General features: G+C 47.6%; 2 protein-coding genes across 4 annotated transcripts in view; both read left to right on the top strand.

Moving 5' to 3' along the window:
- The window catches only part of LOC137434527 (src kinase-associated phosphoprotein 2), a 237,025-nt gene extending 221,700 nt beyond the window's left edge, over positions 1-15,325 (top strand). For 2 of the 3 annotated variants that reach the window (XM_068127640.2, XM_078785630.1), the window contains 3 exons: positions 10,026-10,136; positions 10,422-10,525; positions 14,857-15,325. In XM_068127640.2, coding sequence (XP_067983741.1) covers positions 10,026-10,136; positions 10,422-10,525; positions 14,857-14,949 — 308 coding nt within the window. In that variant the 3' untranslated portion in view covers positions 14,950-15,325. The remainder of the gene's footprint in view (positions 1-10,025; positions 10,137-10,421; positions 10,526-14,856) is intronic. The other variant, XM_078785631.1, reaches the window with a different exon arrangement.
- A 3,420-nt stretch (positions 15,326-18,745) lies between these two features.
- LOC137434523 (uncharacterized) overlaps positions 18,746-19,387 on the top strand; it is a 319,351-nt gene continuing 318,709 nt past the window's right edge. The window contains exon 1 of the mRNA XM_078785632.1: positions 18,746-18,757. The gene's annotated coding sequence lies outside the window, so the exon portion shown is untranslated. The remainder of the gene's footprint in view (positions 18,758-19,387) is intronic.

Genomic DNA, 19,387 nt, shown 5'->3' with positions numbered 1-19,387 from the left:
ATGTGCGACTGAAGGTGCTGCAGGAATGTGGAATTTATTGGTTTCATGCTTTAGCATTCGTCGTTTCTGCGTTGTCTGTTTGCTTATGGCCTCCCACCCGTGCGTCGCACAGGTACCTCACTAGTTGTATAGTTAATTGGGAAATACTTTTTAAGAAATTGAGTTTCGGTGGTGGCCATTTTCAAATTCAAAATTGAGGCTCTAAATGTTAATGGAAAAACTGGCACCCTTTTTTTTCTTAATCAGTGAAGTTTCTAGATGTGTTTAGACATGAGTGCCAAGAATGTACCCAAAAAAACGACAAACCTGGAAAATATTACATAAGCCGAAAGACTAGGATAGCAAATTAATTATTTGGTCTTCTGGTCATTTTACCTTTAATAACCCAAACTAATTTAATGAATAAAATTGGATGCTTTAACTACGCTAACTATGAAGATGATAAAAATTTGGGAAGGCGAGAGTCGGTCTGCGCCGGCAGACAAGGCAACATAGACAATGACATTTATCAACCGCAAGTTGAGAATGTTTCCTGCCATGGAAAACGAGGTGCCGCTGACATCTCAAGCATTTTCCCTTTGTCAGAGAAAAAGAGAACAAAGAGCCACGGACGGCCCAAAACATCAGCTGCAACCAATTTCCGATGGTGGTAAACATACTCGTCAACTTTCAATTGATAAAATCAATAATCCATGACTCAGGGAATGTAGTTCCATGGAGCACGCTTTCATTACCTAAACGTTCTGATAAACAAATGTGTTTTTTTGATAAAAAATTAAAGTAGATTTTCCACAACAGATGCAGAGTTGTTGAGCCCAGATGTTTATTCAGTGGATGAGAGGAGCTTCATGATGTCCTGTTGACTCCTTTCAGGTCTTCAAAGTCGATACCTCGAGAAAGATTCCCTTTCGGGGTAGCTCACTAAAAGCTCGACCTGGCTCCTCGGCTCTACATGCAAAGAGGTTCACAGAACGTCTCGGAAATACGATGAATCAGGCATATGTTTGCTTTTGGGAAAAAGGCTTCCAGAAGGACGTGCAAAAGTTCTGTTTCCATCAAGTCTCTGGGCTTGGGTCACGCGCAGCGCTGTTGAGTGATGTATCATTTGTCGGGCGCCTCCTGGAATAAATCTGCCCAAGCTGGGTTGTAAATTGACTCTAATGGGACACCGTGGAGGGCCATGCCGTGGTCAGCGCAGTGCTGTGACATCGGAAGCGTGCATCTCCTCCGCGGACACTCAGTTGCGGTGGAGCCTTTTTGGTGACACGTACAAGCATTAATTGCGTTGTAAATCCGCTCTCCCATCCGATGGATCTCCTTCATAATGCAATCCACTGCGCTGCTTTTATGCACACCACAAACGTCAAATACCCACCATCGTTTACCCCGTCGTTTCATAGTGACAGGACTTTAGCATGCATGTAAATTGGCAAGATTTGCATTTACAGTACGTTGTTGCTGAAGGAGTATGGCATAGTGAGATTAAACGCATTCGTTCACTGCACAATGGACACTATGAGAATATGGTATACTTTAAAATTAAAGGGATCTGTTAATTGTTGAAAAACTATCCCTTTGGCATCAAGAGAGCATGACAGCAGCACTCCGCCATTGTTAAGTAGGTAGAAAATACATGTTATTTATTTATATTTATATTTATATATGTATATATACAGTGCGTATCAAAAAAAAGGTAATCCGAATTCAAGAGGTTAATATATGCAAAGGTTATTTATTTTGACAATTTACATGTGGTTTATTAATTAAGAGGAGATCCTCAGCTTTCCATTGATACCTTCCATGCATCATGGCTGTCACACATGACCGAGTACATGTTTTTTTTTTTTGTTTGTTTGTTTTTTTTTGTACACAGAGTCGAGGCTCGTGAAAGAGCTAACATTTATCAAAGAAACAAATCAAACAAACAAGCAAACAAAGTATATAAAAAGGGGAGCGGTCGACAAGATGGGGAGAGAAGGGGAGGAAGCACACAAACACAACATTTGAGAGCAGGGACATCGGGAGATGTGTGGGAGGGAGAGGGCCTGGGGGTAGGCAGGATAGGTATAAAACGCAACGACACCAAGGACTTCCAAGAAAGAAGACAAAAGTCACCTCAAAAAAGTGGATTTGGGGTGAAATTAGCGGGGGTAGAAAAGATCAAGGTTTTGGATTGGGGAAGATAAGAGATGGTGGTGAACAGCCGTTTTAAAGACCTGGAGGGAGGATTGGGATTGAAGAGAGTGAGGGAGTTTGTTCCAGAGGCGGGAGAAAAGAGGAATGAAGGAGTGAAGGTGAGCAGAGAGTCTTGATTTTGGCAGTTTAACCATAAGAGGGTTGCAGGCAGATCTTGTGCGACCTGTAGGAATATTTGGGGGACAGAGCCCAGAGAGAGCTGGGGAAGCAAGGCCGGAGAGGAGTCGGTAGAAGACAGAAAGACCACCAACCTGCCTGCGGTGAGTGAGTGAAAGGCCCTTGAAGTTAGCGTCATCATGGGAGATTCCAATGATTCTGAACGCTTTGGTTTCAACAGCGTGAAGACGAGCTAGGTGTGAGGCAGGAGCACCAGCCCAGAGGGGAGAGCAGTATTCCATTGAGCTGCGGATGAAAGCCTTGTATGTGGTGAGGAGCTCAGGTGTGCCAAGGAAGGACTTCGCACGACGGAGGATGCCCAGTCGGCGACTGGCTTTGGAGGCCAGCTTGGAAATGTGGTTTTCCCAGGAAAGATCATGGCAGATAGTGAGACCCAAAAGCTTGAGTGACAGAACTTCTTGAAGAGGATTATTCAGAAAGTAGATGGGAGGGTTGTCCAGTCGGTCTTTTCGGAAAGACATCATAAGAGTGTGAGATTTGTCAGGATTGAAAGACATGTTCCACTTGTTTGCCCAGTCTGTGATTTTGTTCAGCTCTGCAGAGAGTGAGGAGGCTGCAGACTGCCGATCTGAGGGATGAGGAATGGAGCGGCAGAGAGTGGAGTCATCGGCAAAGAGATAGAGAGGATTTTCAAGAGAGTCAGAGAGATCATTGATGAAGACCAGAAAAAGCACAGGGCCCAGAACACTGCCTTGGGGAACTCCAGCCTGAACAGGAAGAGGAGATGAGAGAAACCCATTCAGGGCCACACATTTTCAATGTTCATTGAAAATGACAAGTTCAAATCGCATTTTTACAAGTTTGGCTAATCGATGCAAGTCAGGATAATTGGTGCAAAATGAACGTCAGATGTGAACTTTTCTCAGGAATGATTGGCCTTTATGCACCCACACCTTGAACATGTCCACCTCCCCTTTCAACACAAAGCTCACAGCGGCGGAGCATGCCCTGAACTGCTCATCTCACCATGGCCTGGTCATTGCGCAAAGCATCCACTTCATGTCGAATACGGCCCTGCAATTCGTCAAGATCACGGGGAGGAGTTACGAACACCTTGTTCTTTAAATGTCCCCAAAGGAAATAATCACATGGTGTGAGGTCAGGTGATCTTGTCGGCCATTCCACTGCATGGTTGAGGGCGATGACTCGGTCTCCAAAGAGTTCCCTCAGTCGATCTCGGACAGCGATAAGACGAGGTGCTGGGGCGCCGTTTAGGCCCACCAGAGATATCTGAAGACACCACGATCCCGTCACTCAAAATTCTCCTCCAGCTGCAGTAAAACTTCATCATTGATGATCTGCAGATACCTTTTACTATTGACATTCCTTTGAAAGAAAAATGGTCCGATCACCTGACAACTTCCACAAAATCTAAAAGAAACAGTCCACTTTTGTAGATTCATGTTGGTGTCAAAATTAAATTCCGGGGGTTGTCCTGTCGGTGCATTGGCGTCAGGAAGGGCATCCGGCCATAAAAACATTGCCTCAAAAAGAGAACCATGACAATTACAACTACATGTGGGCAGGGTACAGGCCGAAGTGGAGATCGGTTTCTGAGGTTTGGGACATGGAATGTAGGGACAATGACAGGGAGATCAGGAGAAGTGGTGGAAGTATTGGTCAGAAGAAGAGTGTTGTGTGCAAGAGACGAGATGGAAGGGAAGTGGTGTGAGAATGGTGAAGGGTAGGCAGGGACAGAAATACAAGTTTGTGTGGCAAGGGTGCCTGGAGGGCGTGAATGGTGTTGGTGTCCTGTTTTCTGAGGAGTTTGTAGACAGTGTGGTGAGTGTGACTAGAGTGAGTGATAGGTTGATGATGGTGAAAATGATGATTGGAAAGCTCTTGGTGAATGTCATCTCGGGATATGCTCCGCAGGTTGGTCGAAGCGATGAAGAGAAGGACAGGTTCTGGTGTGCGATAGAGAAGCTGATGGAAAACGTGAAAGATGAGGAAGTTGTTGTGGTAGGAGGAGACCTAAATGGACATGTGGGAAGGAGTATGGATGGTTTTGACGGAGTTCATGGGGGTTACGGATATGGTGTGAGAAATGGAGAAGGTGAAAGGATTTTGGAGTTTGCTGATGGGGCTGATTTGTTGATTTGTAATACTCAGTTCCAGAAAGAGGATAATAAGCTTGTTACATACACGTCAGGTGGATCGACGACAACCATTGACTACCTGATGGTGCGTAGGCGAGATAGGGGGCACCCCCGGGACACAAAGGTGATCCCGGAGGAGGAGGCTGTTTCACAGCACCACTTGGTTGTCTGCGACGTAAGGGTGAAAGGTGGGAGGAGAGTTCGGCAGGTGAAGTACCAACCGAGAATGAAGGTGTGGAGGTTGAAAGAGGTGACAGTAAGGGAGTCATTAAAAGAGAGGCTGAGTAGGGTCGAGGATGATGTGGTTGAGCTTGAAAGTGGTTGGATGTCAATGAAAGCTAGTCTGTTGGGAGCCGTTGGTGAGGGATGTGGATGGACAAAAGAACCACCGAGGCACTCGGAAACATGGTGGTGGGATGATGAAGTTGGAAAGAGGATTGATGAGAAGAGGAAGAAGTTCAAGGAGTGGCAGAAGGCAAAGGGTACGGGAGCAGAAACAGCAGAGCATGAAAGTTATAAGGCAGCCAGGAAGGCTGCAAAGAAAGAGGTAGCAAAGGCGCAGGAGGCATGTAGGAAAATGTTCGGAGAACGCTTGGATTCGGAAGAGGGTCAGAAAGCAGTATTCAGGATTGCAAAGCAGATAGCGAAAGAGAGGTGTGATGTGATGGGGGTGAGTTGCTTGAAGGATGAAGTGGGACAAATCGTTGTTGACCCAGATGGAATTAAAGGAAGATGGAAAAGATATATGGAAATGCTGTTGAATACAGTGAATGAATGGGATGGCAACATAGAGAGTAACCCAGTTTTAGGACCGGCAGAGAAGATAACTGAGAAGGAAGTTGAGGAAGCGATAAAAGCAATGAAGGGTAGAAAAGCGGGAGGGCCGACGGGAGTTGTGGGAGATATGTTGAAGGCAGCAGGAAGTTGGGGTGTGAAGAGAATGACAGAGATCTGTAATCTGGTGGTGAAAGAGGGCGCATTCCAGTGGTTTGGGAACTGAGTACCCTCGTCCCTCTATACAAGGGGAAAGGTGACCCTCTGGAGTGTGGCTCATACCGAGCGATAAAGTTATTGGAGCATGGAATGAAGGTATTGGAAAGGGTGTTGGAGAGGAGGATGAGGTAGAAAGTGAAGATCGACGAAATGCAGTTTGGATTCATGCCAGGAAGAGGAACGACAGACGCGCTTTTCATTGTGAGGCAGTTGCAGGAGAAGTACATGGAGAAGAGGAAGAAGTTGTTTCTTGGGTTTGTTGATCTGGAGAAAGCATTCGATCGGGTTCCACGCAAAGTATTGACATGGGCATTGAGGAAGTTAGGAGTGGAGGAATGGTTGATCAGTGTAGTGATGGCAATGTACAAAAGAGCGCACACAGCTGTAAGGACGAAGGACGGGAACAGTGGTGAGTTTGAGGTGAAGGTGGGAGTGCATCAGGAGTCGGTACTAAGTCCACTACTATTTGTAGCTGTGATGGAGGTGCTGGCTCAGAACGTAAAGGAGGGTTTACCGTGGGAGTTGTTGTATGCAGATGATCTGGTGTTGATTGCGGAAAGTATGGATGGACTGAAGGAAAAGATGAACACGTGGAAGGAATGTATGGAGACAAAAGGTCTGAAGGTGAATATCGGAAAGACGAAGGTGATGGCAAGTGGTAAAGCATGTGGTGAGGTGGAAAGAACTGGGAAGTGGCCCTGTGCTGTGTGTAGGAAGGGTGTCGGAGTGAACTCCATTCAGTGTACAATGTGCGCTGAGTGGGTTCATCAAAAATGTAGTGGTCTGAGAGGGTCATTAACCAGTGTTGCAGCTACATTCAAATGTAAGGTGTGCACAGAGGGAGCTGCAGATGGAGGAAATGTTGAGTTGGATCTTGGAGACGGCGTGAAGCTGGAAGGTGTGAAAACATTTTGCTACCTCGGAGACATGCTGAATGGAGAAGGTGGATCAGACTCGGCAACGGTTGCTCGAGTGAGATGTGCATGGAAGAAGTTTCGGGAATTGAGTGGCGTGCTGATGATGAGGGGAGTGTCGTTGAAGCTGAAGGGAAAGGTGTATGCTGCATGTGTGAGAAGTGTTATGATTTATGGGAGCGAGACATGGGTAATGAACGTAGAGCAGCAACGAAGGTTGGAAAGGGTGGAAATGCGAATGGTTCGACGGATGTGCGGAGTATCGTTGAGAGAGAGGAAGACAAATGATGAATTGCGAAAGATGATGGGAATAGAGCCTGTGATTGATGCTGTGAAGAGGAACAGGTTGAGATGGTTTGGTCATGTGTTGAGGAAGGATGAAAGTGACTGGTTGAGAAGAGTGATGGAAATGAATGTAGAAGGAAGTAGAAGACGGCGAAGACCGAGAAAGACTTGGCTAAAGATGGTGGAAGAAGAAATGCGGGCCAGGGGGTTAACAAGGAGAGATGCAGAAAATAGGGCAAAATGGAGAAGATTGTCATGGGGACCGCAAGGCTAACCCCCGCTCTAGCAGGGAAAATGGCCTTTAAAATGCATGTTGTTGTTGTTGTTGTCCTGTCGGTGCATATTCAAGAACATTATGTGTATTGACCTTGCCGTCCATGGCGAAAGCAGCTTCGTTGCCGATAACGAGATACCGCAGGAAATTGGCATCTGCTTCGCAACGTGCTATCAACTATCCGGCAAGCACCAGCCTCCTGGCAAAATCCCCTGGCATAAGTTGATGTCGGAGGTGAAGCCGATATGGATGTTGTTGGAGGCCCAGTCTTGTTATTCGGTTGAATGTTGCCAAAGGCAATCCCCTCCCATTTCGTCTTGCGCTGGTATCCCGAGGATGCTCCAAAACTTGCTGCCTTACTGCCGCAATGTTCATTTCCGATCGCCCAGTACGCCTCCTACCAGAATTCCCCTTGTTGCGGTTGAGGCTAGTGCCATGCTCTTGGTATTTTCTAACATTCGCCCAGATGGTTTTGGCTGCTGGAGGCTCCCGTTCTGGGAAACGTTCCCTGAACGCATCACGAGTTCGCTGCAAACTTCCAGTTTGGTGAAAGGTTGTAACCATGAAGGTCCGCTGTTCAGTCGTAAGTTGGGCCATCTTTTCAATGACTCAGACTGTCTCTAAACCCATACACTATAGGCCCATCTTAAATACCCATCTTAAACAAAGGATGACGCAACCGATGATTACCAGACCAGCTTAACAATTTTACGTAATCAACTTGGCAGTCGACAAATAATGCGTCCATTTAAAACTGTCTTGTACAGATTAGCCAAACTTGTAAAAATGCGATTTGAACTTGTAATTTTCAATGAACATGTACTCGGTCATGTGTGACAGCAATGATGCATGAAAGGCATCAATGGAAAGCTAAGGATCTCCTCATAATTGCTAAACCACATGTAAATTGTCAAACTAAATAACCTTTGCATATTAACCCCTTGAATTCGGATTACCTTTTTTTTGATACGCACTGTATTTATATATACTAGTGAGATACCCGTGCTATGCACGGGTGGGAGGCCGGTAGCAAACAGGCAATGCAGATACGGCGAAAGCTAAAGCATGGAACCAATAAATTTCACATTCCTGTAGCACCTTCAGTCGCACATCAGACATGGACAGCAAGTTCATGAAGGACTCCCATGAAAAACGTACCCGTTTGCAAACAAACGGGTACGTTCACGTATAGAAACATCAATCGTGGGTCCGTGGCGAATCTGCATTTGGCGATCCACGAAGTTCACGTTGAGAAGGTAGAAACCATCACGGCATGTCGGCATTTACTTGAACTCGATATCTCTTTTTTCATTCCAAACAACATAACTCCAATCACAAATTAATCACAAAATAAACTTATAACAACATTGTTAATGTTTCCTTCATTGTAAAAACTACCAAGTCAACAGTTAAAAGGATTTTGAGCCGATAGGTGTTACGGCCTTGGCAAGATCGATGGAGACAGCGATCTGTTAGCGTATACACCACCCAAATAGCTATGTTGAATTATCTCATGTAGAGATCAAACTCACGTCATTTGAACTTTAGCCGAGGTCATTATTTACTTTTAATGAAGTTTATATACGAATCAAAAAGAAAATAATTCGTTTTGGGTCGTCCTTTCCGCATATCTCGGGGGATTGCGAGTTGGACAGACGACCGTGATGGCCGGGAGGGGGTTGGCATTCTCTCAAGCAGGGATTCAACCCATGTCCCATTAGAGCCATCCCTTGGTGGATTTATTGGTATGTTTAGGGTCATTGTCATGTTGCAAGGTCCAGCTTCAGTTGAGCTTCAACACTCCGACAGATGGCATCACATTATCCTCAAGCACCCGCTGGTGCAATGAAGAATTCATAGTGGCTTCTATGATGGTGAGCTGCCCAGGCTCTGATTCAGCAAAGCTGCCCCAAACCATAAATTTCCACCACCATGCTTTACAGTTGGTATCAGGTTCTTGTGGTCAAATGCTGTCTTTGGTTTTCGCCAAACATGTCTTCTGGTACTGTGGCCAAATAGCTCTACCTTTGACTCATTTGTCCAGAGCACATTGTTCCAGAAGTGCTGGTCTTTGCCGAGGCCCTCGGTGTTCATTGGCAAACTTTAGTCTTGCCCTGATGTTCTTTCTGGACAGCAAAGGTTTCCTCCTGGCACACCTCCCATGTAGATCAAATTTGTGCAGCCTCTTTCTAATGGTAGACTCGTGCACTTTGACAGCAACAGTGGCAAGAGCTACCTGTAGGTCCCGTGATGACATTCTGGGATTCTTAGAGACTTCTTTCAGCATCTTGCGGTCTGCTCTCAGGCTGAACTTGCTGGGGCGGCCTGGCCTGAACAAGGTGGCAGTTGTTTGGAATCTTCTCCACTTGTAGATGATCTTCCAGACAGTCGAATGATTGATTTCAAATTGTTTGGAGATCTTTTTAAATCCCTTCCCAGACGCGTAGGCATCTATAACCTTCTTTCTGAAGGCATCAGAGAGCTCTTTTGATCTAGGCATGGTGACGCCGCACACTTCAACAACAAAATGCAAACCAAACTAAATGTCTGAGGTTTAAATAAGACAGGTTCCTCCAAGATCCTCTCTAACGATGTTCTAATCATTTGCACCTGAGCTGGTGCACCTGATTCTAATTTTAGGTATTTGAAGTAGTGATAAATGTAGGGGTGTACTTACTTTTTCCATATGCGAAATTTTCATTTATGTTTATTTAAATTATACAATGGACTACAAAATGTAAATGTTTCATGATATTTGTTATATTATATCACCTTTATCTATCAATATTGTTGAAATGAAGATCAAATAGCTGTATTTCGAAATATGTTGAAAAAGTCAAAACTTTACATGGGGTGTACTTACTTTTTCACGTGACTGTATATTTCTGTATATATATGTATATATATATATGTATGTATATATATATATATATATATATATATATATATATATATATATATATATATATATATATATATATATATATATATATACACAACCTGAAATACACAAACACCAAAGAAAGCCGCACTCACAGTCCGTTCCCACTGTGACGCCAAGTCATATTGAACCTGGTGCCATTGCAGCAGACTGGGGTCAGGAAGCACCGGATACGCTTCAAGATAATGATCTGCCACCTCCACCCAGCTTCCTGTTGGATGGCCTGCCCAAGCCTGAGCCAGTCATTCCAGAAAAAGGTGACAAACCGAAACAAATGATTCAAGTGAACCCTCGATTAAAAATTCTTGGCATCTTATTGCTTTGTTGCACTAAACAATTCCTCTTCTTTGCATCGTTTCCAACAGACAAAGATGGCACAACATTCTATTTGTTTGAATTCCAAAGGAGCAAACATATGCAATTTCTTTGCGGCAATTCATTTTTGGGAGACTTGACCCTTTCCCTCTGCTAGTTGACCTCTCGTCATGTTAATACGTGCAGAAAATTCTCTGTATTATTGAGTGTGCAACTTTCTTCTCCAGAATATGATTACAAGAATGTCTACCAAGCCCTTTGGAATTGCACAGCTGATAAGGAGGATGAATTGAGCTTCAAGAGGGGCGATCTCATTTACGTCCTGAGCAAGGTAAGTCTACGCGAAACTTCAATGGAGGATTTTTCACTTGGTGCACCTTTTTAGAGTTTCTTAGACAAAAGCTACCAGATCACATGGCTGTGTATTCGTGAGGAAAATAGCACTTAACGAATCACGATGCGCAAGATAAATGGTAGCTTTTTTGCGGAAATCACATTGACTATTGGAAGGAGGACTCGGGGAGAAGTGCATTTTGGACGAGAGGATGCCTGCGTTTATCCATCATGGCGAGTATCTCATTAAAAGCGGAGGAGGGGGAGAAGAAATCAGGAAACGCAATTGAAGCTTGCTTCTCCGGCGACTTGCAGCAAGAAAGGGACGTGACCCCACTGTTAAAAGCTGCTCTCGATTTACGGCTCGCTCTGCCCATTCGAGATGCAATTTGCAGGCTGTGAATTCCCAACAAGCTCGCCGTCGATTCTCACATTCTCTACCGTCTGCCTTCTTAACATGCGCAAACGGAAAGGACCTGCCAATGATGGATACCTCCTGCAGCGAGCCGGTAAATGGAAGAGATTGCCGCTTCTTGGTACCAAATTATAACAGTGAGCTGCCATCACACACCAAATGTCGGAAGAGAAAAGGGGTGCGATGGACAAAGAATTCTTTGAATATTCGGTGAATCATTTCAATATTCATTATGCAATAAGACTTAAGTATCCTGGTGTTGGCTTAGCGATTAGGGTGCCGGCTTGGGATCCTAGGATCCTGGGTTCGTATTAAGACTTAAGTAGCCTGGTGTTGGCTTAGCGGTTAGGGTGCCGGCTTGGGATCCTCGGATCCTGGGTTCGCATTAAGACTTAAGTAGCCTGGTGTTGGCTTAGCGGTTAGGGTGCCAGCTTGGGATCCTCGGATCCTGGGTTCGCATTAAGACTTAAGTAGCCTGGTGTTGGCTTAGTGGTTAGGGTGCCGGCTTGGGATCCTAGGATCCTGGGTTCGCATTAAGACTTAAGTAGCCTGGTGTTGGCTTAGCAGTGAGGGTGTCGGCTTGGGATCCTCGGATCCTGGGTTCGCATTAAGACTTAAGTAGCCTGGTGTTGGCTTAGCGGTTAGGGTTCCAGCTTGGGTTCTTGGGATCCTGGGTTCGCATTAAGACTTAAGTAGCCTGGTGTTGGCTTAGCGGTTAGGGTGTCGGCTTGGGATCCTCGGATCCTGGGTTCGCATTAAGACTTAAGTAGCCTGGTGTTGGCTAAGCGGTTAGGGTGCCGGCTTGGGATCCTCGGATCCTGGGTTCGCATTAAGACTTCAGTAGCCTGGTGTTGGCTTAGCGGTTAGGGTGCAGGCTTGGGTTCTTAGGATCCTGGGTTCGCATTAAGACTTAAGTAGCCTGGTGTTGGCTTAGTGGTTAGGGTGCCGGCTTGGGATCCTCGGATCCTGGGTTCGCATTAAGACTTAAGTAGCCTGGTGTTGGCTTAGCAGTTAGGGTGCCGGCTTGGGATCCTAGGATCCTGGGTTCAAATCCCGGTCGAACACTGAATTAACAACAGGGGGGTTGACTCCGCCTGTCATCCTTCCGAGGTCAGCAAATTGAGTACCAGATCACTGGTAATTCCCTGTGTGTCACAAGAGGCGACCAACAGGGTTGGCGTCAGGCATGGCATCCGGCCGTAAAACATTGCTTGAAAAAGGGGACCAAGGTGCCAAAAAAAGGCCAACCCCTGCTCTGTGGGGAAAATGGCCTCTAAAGGTGGTTCCATTAAGACTGAAGTGATTGATGAGCAAGTGGGTGGCCAAAAGATTGTACTTTAATCCTAAAAATGAACCTTTACGTACCTTAGCAAAAATAAGACCGCCTGAATTGCTGCGGCGCCACCCATGATTCTTGTAATGGTCAGCATCTATGTCTGCCCTGCATGGCTGTCTGGCTAGATCACTTTCCCAGTAGAAGGTTGAGCTTAGATGTTTGTCGAATGTTCTCCTGCAAACTTTTCATCAACAAACAGCACCAAATCACAACATCCATGCATCGCCATTCATAAACTTTTAGGGAAACAAAGACATTGACGAGAAAGCATCTGAAAATGCAAAGTGCGTCCTTATCCGTTTGTATGTAGATGCCTTCATCTTCTTCCGCTTCTTCTTCTTCCTCTTCTTCTTCTTCTTCCTCTTCTTCCGTCTCGCAACATAATGAAAACATTTTTTTAAAGATACAAAATGAAAATTAATGTTTTTTTGCAGCGTTGACCTTTGAGCTATAAATATAGAAAAAAGAATAAACTTTTAGCTTTTGGTTTGTGAACCAACTTAGTGACCCAATATGCAAATTCCTAAAATTTCAGGTCAACAGGATGAAAAGTGACGATTTTATGTGATGCTGACCTTTGACCTTTTGACCAAATTATTAATTTGTCTTTTCCATAATTCTCAAAATAAAGCTTTGTTGAAAATTTGATGATAAAACTCAAATGGTAAATTAAATTTCAAGTCAATTGGATGAAAATTGATGATATTTGTGACACTGACCTTTTGACCTTTTGACAAAATTATTAATTTGCCTTCTCCGAATTATCATGATAAAGCTTTGGTGAAAATTTGACTGAAAATACAAATGGTAAAAAAGGCTTCGGCCATAACAAACACACACGACACACAGAAGTGATTACAAAACCCCATCTCCTGCAGGGGACGGACGAACAAGCAAATAATTCTGTCAATACACCATCCCACGACGTCCATCCGGCTAAACACCATCCCACGACCCCTATCCGGCTGAATACCCACCCACCACCTCCATCCGGCTGAACCCACCACCTCCATCCGGCTAAACAGCCAATCCACCACCTCCATCCGGCTGAACCCACCACCCCCATCCGGCTGAACACCAACCCACCACCCCCATCCGGCTGAACCCACCACCTCCATCCGGCTGAACCCACCACCCCCATCCGGCTGAACCCACCACCTCCATCCGGCTGAACCCACCACCTCCATCCGGCTAAACACCAACCCACCACTTCCATCCGGCTGAACACCAACCCACCACCCCCATCCGGCTGAACACCAACCCACCACCCCCATCCGGCTGAACCCACCACCTCCATCCGGCTGAACCTACCACCTCCATCCGGCTAAACACCAACCCACCACCTCCATCCGGCTGAACACCAACCCACCACCCCCATCCGGCTGAACCCACCACCTCCATCCGGCTGAACCCACCACCTCCATCCGGCTAAACACCAACCCACCACCCCCATCCGGCTGAACACCAACGCACCACCCCCATCCGGCTGAACCCACCACCCCCATCCGGGTGAACCCACCACCCCCATCCGGCTGAACCCACCACCCCCATCCGGCTTTATACCCACCCACCACCCCCATCCGGCTTTATACCCACCCACCACCCCCATCCTGCTTTATCCCCACCCACCGCCCCCATCCGACTTTATCCCCACCCACCGCCCCCCACCCCGCTTTATCCCCACCCACCGCCCCCATCCGACTTTATCCCCACCCACCGCCCCCCACCCGGCTTTATCCCCACCCACCGCCCCCACCCGGCTTTATCCCCACCCACCGCCCCCACCCGGCTTTATCCCCACCCACCGCCCCCATCCGGCTTTATCCCCACCCACCGCCCCCACCCGGCTTTATACCCACCCACCGCCCCCATCCGGCTTTATACCCACCCACCGCGCCCCATCCTGCTTTATACCCACCCACCGCCCCCTTCCGGCTTTATACCCACCCACCGCCCCCATCCGGATTTATACCCACCCACCGCCCCCATCCGGCTTTATACCCACCCACCGCCCCCATCCGGCTTTATACCCACCCACCGCCCCCATCCGGCTTTATACCCACCCACCGCCCCCATCCTGCTTTATACCCACCCACCGCCCCCATCCGGCTTTATACCCACCCACCGCCCCCATCCGGCTTTATCCCCACCCACCGCCTCCATCCGGCTTTATACCCACCCACCGCCCCCATCCGGCTTTATACCCACCCACCGCCCCCATCCGGCTTTATACCCACCCACCGCCCCCATCCGGCTTTATACCCACCCACCGCCCCCATCCGGCTTTATACCCACCCACCACCCCCATCCGGCTTTATCCCCACCCACCACCTCCATCCCAAATCTCACCATGATTTATTCAAATGCAAAGTTCATGCAACTTTAAGAATTGTCATGCAATGTACATTCTTTACAGTAATGGATGTTCTGAAACTTTTAACTGCAATAAGTAGTAAGTAGAATCTTGAACTGGACATGAGCTTCACACCTGGTCATAAAACCTTGGCTGAGGCTAGAATTTGAAATGGATTTGTCATGGCGTGCTTATGTTGAAATACTTGTCTATCGTTTTCATCAGGAATTTGATGCATTGCGGTGGTGGATTGGAGAATTGGACAATACCATAGGTCTGGTGCCCAAATCATACCTCATGGAGGCGTATGAGTTGTGAACACTTCTGCAGACTTTATATGTTGTTGAGGTTACTCGTGAATTTATTCGTCCTTCCTTCCGATTCCAGAATATTTCAGGAATGATCAAAGGGATTGTTGTACTTGGTATTCCGTGCCGAGCATATGGGGTTTCATCCTGGCGTTGCCAGTTCAAATCCCCTGTGCCGTGTTCATTTGCCCATAGTCTGCATATGTAATTGATGTCAAACTATAACAGATGCTGCTCCACTGATGCCTCGCCCCCTGGAGGTGAGTGTGCGTACCTCTCTTGTCCTACCTGCGATGTGTGAAAGCTCCTCCACGTGAGCATTTTATCACAGAAAATAAAGTTTGCATTCACCATTGCTGAGCTTCAAATAAAGGGTACCGGAAGTTCCTGAACACCAACAGAACTTGAACCATTAAAAAGGTAGCACTGGTTTTATTACTTGTGAAATCGAGTACCATTGGTTGGTCTTGTGCGTTATTCTGTCTGTTTGTCTGTACGTCAGTCACCTACAGATCGGAATTTCAAATCAATCTTCACGATACTTCACCAAATGGTGGAGTTGGTCATGAGGAAGAAGCTTCTTTATTTTGAGGTCAAAAGCTCAACATAGGCCAAAGGTCAACAACGTTTTTTTCGGGATTTCGCAAGTATCTTGCTCTGCACGACATATTTCTTGTTTTCTTGTTGTTTTATTGTGAGGGAGGGGAGGGAGGGGGAAGGAAGGACGGAGGAAAGGATGGAGGGAGGGAATGATGGGGGGGAGGTAGTGTGGATGGAGGGAGGGAATGAACGAAGGACGGAAGGGAGGAAGGAGAGGGAGGGAATGAGGAAGGGAAGGACGGAGGGAGGGAGGGAATGAAGGAGGGAATGAGGGAGGGAAGGGCGGAGGGAGGGAGGGAATGAACGAAGGACGGAGGGAAGGAGGAAGGGAAGGACGGAGGGAGGGAGGGAATGAAGGGGGGAATGAGGGAGGGAAGGGTGGAGGGAATGAACGAAGGACGGAGGGAAGGAAGGAGGGAATGAGGAAGGGAAGGACGGAGGGAGGGAGGGAATGAAGGAGGGAAGGACGGAGGGAGGGGGAAGGAAGGACGGAGGAAAGGATGGAGGGAGGGAATGATGGGGGGGAGGTAGGGTGGATGGAGGGAGGGAATGGACGGAGGGGAGGAAGGAGAGGGAGGGAATGAGGAAGGGAAGGACGGAGGGAGGGAATGAAGGAGGGAATGAGGGAGGGAAGGATGGAGGGAGGGAATGAACGAAGGACGGAGGGAAGGAAGGCCAGAGGGAGGAAGGAGAGGGAGGGAATGAGGAAGGGAAGGACGGAGGGAGGGAGGGAATGAAGGGGGGAATGAGGGAGGGAAGGGCGGAGGGAGGGAGGGAATGAACGAAGGACGGAGGTAAGGAAGGAGGGAATGAGGAAGGGAAGGACGGAGGGAGGGAGGGAATGAAGGAGGGAATGAGGGAGGGAAGGGCGGAGGGAGGGAGGGAATGAACGAAGGAGGGAATGAGGAAGGGAAGGACGGAGGGAGGGAGGGAATGAAGGAGGGAATGAGGGAGGGAAGGGTGGAGGGAGGGAGGGAATGAAGAAAGGACGGAGGGAAGGAGGGAGGGAATGACGGGGGCAAGGGAAGGGCGGAGGGAGGGAATGAAGGAAGGACGGAGGGAAGGAAGGCCACAGGGAGGAAGGAGAGGGAGGGAAGGAGAGGGAGGGAAGGATGGAGGGAGGGAGGGAATGAAGGAGGGAATGAGGGAGGGAAGGGTGGGGGCAAGGGAAGGGCGGAGGGAGGGAATGAAGAAACGACGGAGGGACGGACGGAGGGAGGGAAGGACGATGGGAAGGAGGGAGGGAGGGAAGGACGGAGGGATTTCTAAAATACTCAATTTTCATGAGATCGACTTCAAATTTTAAGAAGATTTGCATATCTGGTCACCAAATTCAACCACCAATTATTTTTGAGGTCAACTTAGGCCAAAAGGTCAACAACTTTTTTGGGGGATTTCGCAAGTATCTTGCCATGCATGACATATTCCTTGTTTTCTTGTTGTTTTATTGTTGGTTATACTCACTTAATTGCACATTAAAACAAGGTTGCATATCGGTGCAATTCCTATCAGGAAGCAGTGGAAGAAATATTTCTTCAAGGCCAGGTGGAAGCCAGGTGGAAGCTAGGATAAGGTCGGGTCTGGATTGCGTGGATCGTGATCCTTGTGAGTTGTTGATGCATTGATCTTAGGTCTCCAGACCTTCATTTGAGATTTACTTCAGGGTCACTGCACAATCTGGAACTTTTAGATGTTTGAATATTCTTGGACAAATCATGATTCTACTGTCTCTTGTAGAACCCAACCCTCACCCATTAGGCCAAAAAATATATATTGCTGGTCTCTGGTCAGACCAAAGTTCCAGAATTGATGCGATGATGCGTTTTTTTTTTCTTTTTTTTAAAGCATGGATTGCACATATAGAGGTTTTTTGTGTCCTCATGCCTTGCGGTCCTCCTCATCTGCAGTGGCGTCATCCAGAGAGAAATTAAAGACAGCCAATGGGACTGGTAGGCCTTTTTGTAAATAATGAACACAAGCTTAAGTTATTTTAAAATGTATTTATTCTGAAAATTATTAAGTTCTTCAAGCATATTATAGACTGTCATTTCGTTCTCGAGATCGCCTCGCCGTACCGTCAAACATTCCAATGCGTCCATCGTGTTAACACTGCGCATGCGCAAGTGGTCTAACAGGCCGATGGTCTCCCACGATCTCTTCTCCCAGTCCACCAGATTATCACAGACACCTCCAACTTCATGACAAACGAGATAGGATCCAGGCCTAACTAGCGAGACCACCAGCAGCTCTCTAGGCCTTCTGGTTGCTTTACACGAACCCGACAAAAACGTCTTCGTTTCAATAAATGACAATATCCAGCCGATAGAGGCCTTGCATCGCGTGAGCGTCGTCCATGGCAACCGGTTCCGGCCGCCATCTTGGGTGGCATAAACAACATGGCGGGAAAGCTGTCGTTTGATCAGACGGACCTGTCAGTTTACGCCCGTAGCTTGCCCGTTGAGGCGTTTTCACGGTATTGCGAGAAACTGAGGCTGTGTCATCTGCCTGTGGACCGGTGTGGACCGGTGTGGACCCACAAGTACGCCACACACACTCCACAGTCCACACACACTCCACACGTACGCCACAAGTACGCCACACACACTCCACAAGTACGCCACACGTACACCACAAGTACGCCACACATACGCCACACATACGCCACACACACTCCACACGTACGCCACAAGTATGCCACACGTACGCCACACACTCCACATGTACGTAACCAAATGCCTAATCCTGCTTTTCGCTTCGCGAGCGAAGGTAACAACCTCATGAGCCATATTCTCACCTGAGAGCTGCAGTCAAGGCAGCCATTAAACCGTTTTAGCGTTGTGTCGTCCAAAAAACGGTAGAATGACGATCCCGATCCCTTATGAAATCGGGCTGTACATCCGACAGCACAACTCTTTACCATCGTGTTGGGGGCAATTTATGTGAGACGAGTTTCAAATTGCCACCATTACGTATGGTGGCAGAAGCAATGTTTTGCCACCCAAGCGGTCACGTGACTAAGACGATGACGTCACATGCAACTTCCTTATTGGATTCATGACGTCACGGCACACAACACTACTCATATCTTTGGAACGGCTGGTTGGATTTGGACAAACTAAACGCAGTTTTGTAGGGGAGAACCGTGCGCGAACGTCGATACCAAATTGGAAAAAAATAATGTTGACGCGCAGGGTCAAAATCGATGCGCGCGCTGACCAGAAACCGGAAATATGTTTTTCTCGGCCTTATCTGTCTTTTGTAACTTTATAAACAACTTTCTTTGATGAAGATCTAAAATTAGAACAGCAACAACCTCATAAAGAAAGCAAAAATCACAGCAGTATGGCAGACACATTGTCAATGGGCAATAATTCCGCACACCAGTGGGTGGCGCGAGCGTCCGGGCGTGGAAGCGCAGCTCGGGCCACGCCCAGAGTGAAGGCGTCACGAGGCGCAGGGTGGAACTGAGGACATGCCCCGTCTTTCGGCCGAACGGCCATGCCCGGGGGCAAGGCGTGGCCTCGGGACATATATGCGGGCTCGATAGTCGAGCCCGCCAAGTGCTTACGTGCGAGCTGTTACTAAAGCATTTCAGTTTGTACAACGCGTGGTGGCCTACCTTCTTGGCAAACGAATCGTGTGTGCACAGCACCACACTGGTGACCCCGACTGGTTCAGCCGTAGCTGACCCCCGAACGCGCCATGGCTACCAACGCTGTCGCCGTCAAACTCCCGGAGTTCTGGGAAGCGCAAGCCGACGTTTGGTTTGTGCAGGCCGAAGCTCAATTCCAGCTCCGGGGCATCACGGCGGACGAGAGCATTGTTGCGGATATGGGATTTACATCCAT

This window comes from Myxine glutinosa, chromosome 10 (genome assembly GCF_964187855.1).
Source record: "Myxine glutinosa chromosome 10, kmMyxGlut1.1, whole genome shotgun sequence".
NCBI lineage: Eukaryota > Metazoa > Chordata > Myxini > Myxiniformes > Myxinidae > Myxine > Myxine glutinosa.
Note: the sequence above shows the minus strand (reverse complement) of the source record. Positions and strands in the feature narration are given on the sequence as shown.